Source organism: Callorhinchus milii, unplaced genomic scaffold, assembly GCF_018977255.1.
Source record: "Callorhinchus milii isolate IMCB2004 unplaced genomic scaffold, IMCB_Cmil_1.0 Scaffold14, whole genome shotgun sequence".
NCBI classification, from domain to species: domain Eukaryota; kingdom Metazoa; phylum Chordata; class Chondrichthyes; order Chimaeriformes; family Callorhinchidae; genus Callorhinchus; species Callorhinchus milii.
Window position 1 is genome coordinate 1,610,331 of NW_024704755.1, and position 9,686 is coordinate 1,620,016.

The 9,686-nt window shown below is 43.9% G+C and overlaps 1 protein-coding gene across 1 annotated transcript in view; it reads left to right on the plus strand.

Annotated features, from left to right (window-relative positions):
• The window catches only part of mafa (v-maf avian musculoaponeurotic fibrosarcoma oncogene homolog a (paralog a)), a 1,411-nt gene extending 1,012 nt beyond the window's left edge, over nt 1–399 (plus strand). Inside the window, exon 2 of the mRNA XM_042340207.1 lies at nt 1–399. This exon is cut by the window's left edge and continues 207 nt beyond it. Coding sequence (XP_042196141.1) covers nt 1–218 — 218 coding nt within the window. The 3' untranslated portion in view covers nt 219–399.
• Nucleotides 400–9,686: the final 9,287 nt, after the last annotated feature.

Sequence of the window (9,686 nt, forward strand, 5' to 3'; positions counted from 1 at the left end):
CGCAGTCCTGCCGCTTCAAGCGGGTCCAGCAGAGGCACATGCTGGAGAGCGAGAAGACCCAACTGCTGCAGCAGGTCGAACACTTAAAACAGGAGATCTCCAGACTGGTGCGGGAGAGGGACGCGTACAAGGACAAGTACGAGAAAATCGTCACCAGTGGCTTCCGAGACTCGGGTTCCTCCAGCGACACCCCGTCCTCCCCGGAGTTCTTCATGTGAGTTTGTGGAATTGTATTGCTATTGGGGGATCACACACTCACTCACTCACTCACTCACTCACCCACCACTCACTCACCCCCCAAAACCCACTCCACTTCCACTTGCACTCTCCCCATCCTCCCAATCCCCCCCCAAACCCACCGCTCTCCTCTCCTCCCAACTCCCCAATCCATTCCACTCCAATTCCAATTCCACTTCCACTTCCCACCCCCACCCCCACTCCACACCCCCACCCCCACCCCACACCCCCCCCCCCCACCACCACCACCACCAGAAAACTTTTAAGAAAGTTTCTTAAAACAAATGCAAATGCTACTCCCCCCCCACCCACCACCACCACCCCCCACCCTGACACCCCCCCCACACACACACACACGACCTCTCCTCTGCCATCATCAATCAATGCCCCCCCTCACCCCCACCCCCTCCCACACTCCTCTGACTGTTCACTATTCCCCCCCCCCCCCGCCCCCCCCCCCACATATTGTCATTTCATGCATTATATACTGTATATATATGCCTGTTCTCTCCATCTCTGTCTCTCTATCTATATTATATTATATATTATATATCTTTTTGTTTTATATTTTAGAAACAAACCAAACAAACCGAGACTTTTAATGATTAATAAATAAACCCCGGCATGCTGGACATGAGGGATTCAGTTGTTTGTTAAACATTGATTTATTTTATTTGTATGTGTATTTGTGGTGTGTGTATTTGTGTATTTGTGGTGTGTGTATGTGTGTGTATTTGTGTATTTGTGGTGTGTGTATGTGTGATGATGAATTGTGGCAATGGCAAGGAATTCTATTCTATTCGTGAGTTTAATTTTTCTTTTATTGACCCATTTTTTTTCGAGTTGGGAGTCTAAAACAAAGTACAGTTTATCTCCCAAGCCCCCACCCCCCCCTCCCCTCCCCCCCTTTACCCTCCACCTCACCAACACCTTCACAGGATGGGATCTGCACAGAGAGAGAGATACACTCATTCACACACACACACACATAAGAGAGAGACATAGAACCAGAGAGGTTAGACAGACAGAGATAAACTGTTTGATTAAGACACTCCTGTTTATAATGCACTGAATCATTTCTGCAAAAGGAAAAGGAGTTTTGACAGAGTGGACCTCTCTACAACAAGACTGAGCCTCTTTATAAGGCAGTTGCTGCAAGATTTGGGGGTGAGGTGTGTGTGTTTGTATGTGTATGTGTGTGTGTGTGTGGAGGGGGGGGGGATGGGGTGGGGGGGCACATGTATGTTATTATCAAACATGAACTAAAGTCCCCCCTCCCCTCTTCCCCTCGTTGGGGTTAAACTATGTAGCATATAAAGCGAGGGGAAAAGGCCACTTACTGTGCATTGAACATCACTTTAAACTCTGAATAAATAAAATAAATGTACCCTAACCAGCTTTAACACAGACATGTTAAGGAACGTTTCTGTAGCTTACAAAGTAGATTGGTTGATGTAACTTATGGTTATGTTACAATGAAGTCTGATGCACTAAAGTAAGATGGATTTTTACATCTATATTTTATGTAAATAGATAGATATATTTTTTTAAAAAGGAAACAGTTTAGTTCTGTTGAACCGACGGTGGAAGGGACACACACAAAAAAAAGTATTAGACGCGAATTGCAGGACGAATCCCTCTCTCGGAGTCAGTGTCTGTGAATAAAAGGCACTTTTGTTTCCTCCCAATTAATGACAATTTAAAAATCGAGCTTTTTTTGCACACCTAACGCACGCTTTTTTTTGGCAACTGAAAACAGTGACACTCCCCCCCCCCCCCCCCCCAGACACAGACACCCCGGTCTGTATTTCCCAACCAAAGCTTTGCTAAAGGGGAGGAGAGATCTCTTTAACTTGGCGACGAGGTAAGTGAAGAGGGGGGAGATTTCTCTGCTTTATGATGTATTTATTCCTTTTTATCGAGCGGAAATCTCAGGGTCTAGAGTGCACTAATATCCTGTGTGTGTGTGTATATATATATATGTATATATAATATATATATATGCTACATATATAATCATTTTGATTGCATGTGTATATATATTATATGTAAATATATATATATATACACACAATATACACACACACACGAACCAAATGGAAACAAACTGCAAAACCACATTGGTGAGGTCGCTAACACACATGAAAAGTTACTCCTCGCAAGTGTGGCTATGTCCAGCCTCCAGAGCATAAAAGTCACAAGCAATTGTGTTTGGTTTTTCTTTTGCTCGTTTTGCACAACTCGGATTGTGCTTTTTAGAGACGCAAAATGGTTCGCACGTTTCAGGCAGTAATCAGTGATGGTTTTGTTTTTTTGGGGGACACACACAGTGATTTGCTTGTAGAGATTATTCCCCTTGCCTTTTGTTAAAAGAAATAATACAGGGAAAAATCTGACAGGAATTTAATACCTTTTTTTCTTCCTTTTTTGGGGGGGGAGGTTGTACTAATGGGAAACAAAATACACGTTGAATTCCTTCCAGTTCCCATTCCTAACCAAATGTGATCTCTCTCCCTCACATTCGCTCTCACTCTCTCTCTCTCTCTCTCTCTCTCTCACTCTCTCTCTCTGCCCAATCCTCAAGTCTATTCCGATGGTCTCATTAAAGTTACTGAATGTTTTTAACTTATTTTTTTTTTGCTGTGATTTTCTGCGCACTTCCACGTGTACGTATGAGCGTATGTGTGTGTGTGTGTGTGTGCGTTTTAGACAGAAAAAAACACACGAGATAATTCACAGACAGCGACACTGAGACTCACAATCATTGCATTTACATTCGCCACATCTTTTTTTTTACGACCGTTTAGTCGACAAAACGGGACAGAATTGGGGTTCCTTGTGTTAACGGACACGAAATAGGTTTGCAAAAATATTAATTATTATTTCACGCACAAAGTTAATTTGTCTATATTGCGACGTGAAACGGGAGAAATATTCCGTCTGAGACAACTTCCAGTGCCCGACAATTGTACTTGACCATTAGAAAGAGCAACTTTAATATCCTGTATTTTGCTAAACTCAATAGAAAAAGAAACGACTGTATATTCGCAACACTTTGCTTTATTATTGTTTCCTCTCTCTCTCTCTGTCTCTCTCTCTCTCCCAAACACCCCCCCCCCCACTCTTTTCCACCCACTCAAAATATAAATTCCGTCTTGGTAAAGAACAAGAAGATAAATGATTAGATACCGAAATTGCAGTGAGCAAAGTTGTGTGTAAATAATTCCAAGTTTCAAGCAAATTACGGATTTCAGCAATTGCAAAGATTTAAGTGTTTAAGCAATTCGTGGTTCCATTAAAAACATAGTATGTGTAATATATCTGCATGAACAAATATTTTAATACCGTTTAATTTAGTTTTTCTCATATGTTCCCACTCACCCCACCGTTATGTGTGTATCCACGTACATATATGCATGTATATGTGTGTGTGTGTGTTTATATGTATGCATATATTACCCATACTGTTAGCAGTGACTGGCACATTCACACAGCCTTGCTCAGAATTAGCGGGAGAGAGTTTTTATTATTATTATTAGTGCTAATATTAATGCTCAAATCTCTTTCACCAAGCCGCAAATACCTTAGAAAAAAAAAGAGGTCCACCCATTGAAGGTCTGTCGTATTTTCTTGGTCCGTCTTTTGCGCCCAAAATACGACCAATATTCATTCAAGTGTCGACTTGACTCGGGGTGGGGGGGGGGGGGGGTCTGAACGACGGTAAATCGTGACACCGAGCCGATAAAATCGAAAGCAAATGTCATTAAAGGGAATGAATGTGCTAACATGTTCAAATGATTAATTGTGCGAAGGGTCAGTGGGTGAGATTTGTGTTTAAGCTTCACACACACACACAGACACCACACACACAGACACACACACACACACACAGACACACACACAGACACAGACACACACACACACACACACACACACACACACAGACACACACACACACGAAGACACACACAGACACACACAGACACACAGACACACACGAAGACAGACACACAATCACAACAAGCAATAAAACAGCATTAAAATGAGAGTCATTTAATGTGGGATAAAAGTTGACAGGAGGTTGTGTTCTTCCTCGACAAGTCTCTCTGTCCTTGACTTACATAACAAGTCACTATGGGTCGTGAGCAAAGAGCAACATCGCTTGGACAATATCTTAAGCGTTTAGCAAAGGGCTGAAACTGACGAATGTGTATTTATTTTTACATTTTGGAGGATAAGAAACAATTCGATTTGCATAATGAATCAACATTTGAGGTCCCCCCACCCCCCCCCCAAAAAATGGAGCATTTAACTCTCTTGAGGTGGTTGGTAGGATGTTATGCGTTGAAGCGAATGCTTTTATTGTTATTATTTATTATTTATACATTTAGCTTAATGTTGCCGGTGGCTTTTTGAAATTAAAATACTTTCTGATGATGATGGAGCTGCATTTGTTGTTCTGACAGCTTCGTGGGCGAAGGCTGTATACAGTAAAAACCAAACCCATTACTCAAAGGGTTAAATTGCTTGTCTTTTCTTTACATAACTGAGCTGTTTTATGTCATCTCTAAACGTGTATTTGCCTTTTTTCAGTGTCAAGCTTTAAGAGAAAGGAAAGTGCAGTCACCGACACGGTTTAAATCACGCTCGCAGCTGAAAGTATATTCATTTGAAACAATTCTTAAATATTTCTTAGATGTGTGTGTGTGTGTGTGTGAGTGTGTGAGTGCCTCTGTGTGTGTGTGTGTGTGTGTGTGAGTGCCTCTGTGTGTGTGTATCTGTGTGTGTGTGAGTGCCTCTGTGTGTGTGTATCTGTGTGTGTGTGAGTGCCTCTGTGTGTGTGTATCTGTGTGTGTGTGAGTGTGTGTGTCTGTGTGTGTATTCATAAGCCTCTGTGTGTGTCTGTGTGTATTCATAAGCCTCTGTGTGTGTGTGTGTGTGTATTCATATGCCTCTGTGTGTGTCTGTGTGTGTGTGTGCGTGTGTCTGACTAGTGCCCACGTTAAATAGGAAGTGATGTTTAACATACTAAGGTTTGGAGGGGAGGGAACGAGAGAGAGAGAGAGAGAGAGACAGGAGTTTAGCGCTATTATACGCAAACTTTCCGATCAGGAGAGTGAAATCGGTTTGACTCTCAAAAGTAGCAGCAAAACATTTGGAATTAACACTGATCACGAAGCGGGACATCGCGCTCTTAACGCGGCGTCTGGATGAGATGTTTCATGAGTGTGTGTGTGTGTGTGTTTTTTTTTAAAAAAAAGTCTTATTGCAATGGGATGGATTGGGAAAGAAATAGCTTTTTTTCTGTGCTGTTAAAACCCCGACCAGACCACCATGCGAGGTCTCTCTGCGAGTGTGTGTGCGTGTGTGGAGGAAAGCCTGACTTTTGTGGTCGCTTTTCGAGCCCATATTGCAGGTGCATATAATAATAATAATAATAATAATCTTTGCATTTGATATAGCGATTTTTCACGACTTCCCGACGTCTCAAAGCGCTTCACGGTTATCGACTGTAAAGTGAATTGACTGTATATTTGTGGGCGAAATGGATTTAACGCGTTATATTTAACCGTCTGTCGCGTTTCAGCCGCAAAACACAGTCAATTCACTTGACAGTGTATCCCGCGAAGCGCTTTGAGGCGTCTCGACGACGCGATAAGGCGCTGTGTCAAATGGAAGGATTGTTATAATTATTATTATTGCTAATATTATGTATTTATTATTAGAAATGGAGGGTCGCTCACACAGTGTGCGGGACCACTAATTCCCTGCGAGACTAAACCCAATGGATAGATCCCCCCCCCACACACCCAGCCAACCCCCCCCCCCTCCCCACCCCCCACCCCAACTCTTGCTTTTTTTCTCTCTCTCTCTTCTCGCCCCAAAAAAGCTGAACAACTTTGCATCAGAAAATAAAATGTAAACATGTGTAGATTACATCAGGTTCACGTGTCCCGGGGTTTGGTGGGGGGGGGGGGGGTGGCCTTTGAAAAGTAGAGATTAAAAGCATCTGAATTGGAAGCATTGTTTCGCTGTTTGCACACGTCGGATTTTTTGGTCACATCAGGGGCTGCCTTTCGCTGGGTGTTTCGAAGCGGGTGTGATCAGTTCACCTGGTTATTAAGGCAAGAGATAGAGGGGGGGGGGGGGGGGGGGGGGGGGGGAGACTTGGGGTTGGGAGAGAGCTCGAGGAAAGCATCTGGAGATGTCTCGGGGTGGGAGAGTGGGGAGAAGGAGCCAAACGGGGCGATGTGTTATTCATTAAAATGCGCCGTTTCTGTGTCTCGCGGATGGGTTATACCGCAATGGAAACATGGAAATGCATTGAAAGACTTTGATGTGAGAGAGACAATTGATTCGGTGCTCCTCAATTTCACCCCCATCCCAAATAAGCACAAACACACAACCACTCACACACACTCACACACAACCACTCACACACTCACTCTCACACACACTCACACACACACACTCACACACACTCACTCACAACCACTCACACACAACCACTCACACACACTCACACACAACCACTCACACATTCACTCTCACACACACTCTCACACACACTCACTCACACACACTCACACACACACACTCACTCACACACACTCACACACAACCACTCACACACTCACTCACACAACCACTCACACTCACACACTCACACACACACTCTCACACACACTCACACACACACACACACCCACTCACACACACTCACACACAACCACTCACACATTCACTCTCACACACACTCTCACACACACCCACTCACACACACTCACACACACACACACACTCACACACACACACAACCACTCACACACACTCACACACACACACACACTCACACACAGATATAACTGTGAGTGTCTCTCTCTCTCTCTCACACACACACACTCTCACACACACACGCACACACAACCACACACACAGATATAACTGTGAGTCTCTCTCTCACACACACAGATACAACTATGAGTGTCTCTCTCTCTCACACACCATAACTGTATCTTTCTCTCTGTCACACATATAAACCCTAACTTTCTCTCTCTCACACGCACACCCTCCTTCACACACACACTCTCTCGCACACGGTCCCCTTTCCTTGTCTGACAAACACAACACACATACGCAAATATAACTGTCTCTCTTTCTCTCCTCTCCATTTAACACTCTCTCTCTCTCTCTGTCACACATACAAAACCTAACTTTCACACACACACTCTTTCCCTCTCCTTCTCTCTCTCTCTCACGCACACTATGTCTGACAAACACAACACGCACTCGTTTCTCTCATAAATACACATTACCGTATTTCTATCTCTCTTACACACACACACACATAACACACACACACACATACACATACACAGCCCCCCCACCCCCCCACCCCTCTCTGTGTGTGTGTCTCTCCACGAATTTCCCACACATGAATCTCTGATGCAGTTTCACGCCGCAGAGGAATAACTGGTGGGGTGTGTTCTTGAATTATTTTTTAACAACCGCTTTCTGAAATTCAGAATTTCTTTTTAAAAAAACCAAACAAATCAAATTGACGATCACCATTTGTTCTGTTTAAACCACAAATCGTTTTTCTTCTCCCCCCCCCCCCACCCTCCTTTTAATTAACTATCTCACCAGTGAATGGAAATGGGCCTCATCGCTGAACAGCTGGAGATTTAAAAAACATGAATTTATATATTAAAGGAGAATTCATTCTTTGTTTTTTTTAAAAAAAGAGGGAGGGCTTAAGGTGCTGTAACAACCGACCTTCTGCTTTCATCGAATGACTTACAAGAATTAACCAAAACAAAAATTAGACTAAAACGATGGGCTCTGCTTTGGAGCTTTCATTTTAGTCAGTTTACATGTTGATTTATTCACCCTTTTCGGGGAGGAGGGAGTGAAAAGCTCTTGTGTAAAGGGGAGGAGAGCGAGTTACTGACGAAAATAACCTTTACAAAAGAGCCAAGGCCTCCAAGTACATGATCCCCCCGGGGAGTTACACTGACCTGCCTTCAGCTCGTGGCGCTGTTTGGTTTGGTCATGTGTCCTGTCTCATGTCACAACACCTTCCTATAATGACCGTGTGCCTTCGGTCACCCCCCACACCCTCCACACCCCCCCACACCCCTCTCTAGATTCCCAAACCACAGTTTGGGTCCAAATCCCTGACTGTCCAGCGTCTTGGGATGTCCTCCCGACGTGTACATAAATGCAAGTTGATGTTGTTGTTCAAGGGGTTGTTAATACAGGGAAGCCCTTCTGTCTGTAGCTCACCCGCACTAACACCATCTCAATGGAAATGCTCATGAAATAACGACATGCGTGTTTGTGTGTGTGTGTATGTGTGCGTGTGTGTGTGTGTTTCTGTGTGTGTGTGCGTGTGTGTGTGTGTTTCTGTGTGTGTGTGTGTGTGTGTGTTTTGGGGGGGTGGGGGTAAACAGGTAAGAATTTGTGTTATTTGCCTTTGATCCTAAAATTGGAATCCCAACATGTTGTCTGTTCCCCCCCCCCCCCCCCACACACACACACACAAACACACACACACACACATACACACACACAGACACAAACACACACACATATACACACAGACACAGACACAAACATATACACACACACAGACACAAACACACACGCACACACAAACACACACACACAGAAACACACACACACACAAACACACACACACAAACACACACACACAAACACACAGACACAAACACACACATATACAGACAGACACAAACACACACATATACACAGACACAAATACACACACACACACACACAAACACACACACATACACACAACACACACACACACATTACACACATCACACACACCACATAAACACACACAAGGGTGAAAAAAAATTGCGCTCTGCGATGCCATCATTATATTTTATCACATCCCATACCGCATTTTGTCTCTTTCTCTCTCTCTCTCCACACCACCCCCCCCCCCCACCCCTCCCACAGCCCCAACCCCTTTAAAAATAGCGCTAATTATTAATTGTGTGAAGCAGAGAGAAAAAAGAAGAAAGAGTTAGCGATTAACACACAGTGTGAACGGTTCTGCTACACGTTTTCTCCCCACAACTGAGGACTGTTGACATAGATGTGGCTTGTGCTCAGCCCAGGCAATGGTGTGAGCTCCACACAGCAAAGCACTCAAGCCCAGGTCGTTTGGAGTATGATATTTTACTGAAAGGCCTCAGGAACTGCAGTCACCTCTCACCCAATAAACCACGCACAACGCCAATAAAAATAGTGATAATAATAAGGATAATAATAATCCTCGCGTTTGATATATATATATATATATATATATATAGCGCCTCATTGCGTCGTCAAGGCGCCTCAAGCGTTTCTTTCACAGGATATAGGGTAAAGTGGAGCGTCTGTGTATCTCGTGGGTAAAGGGCTCGGGTATTCTG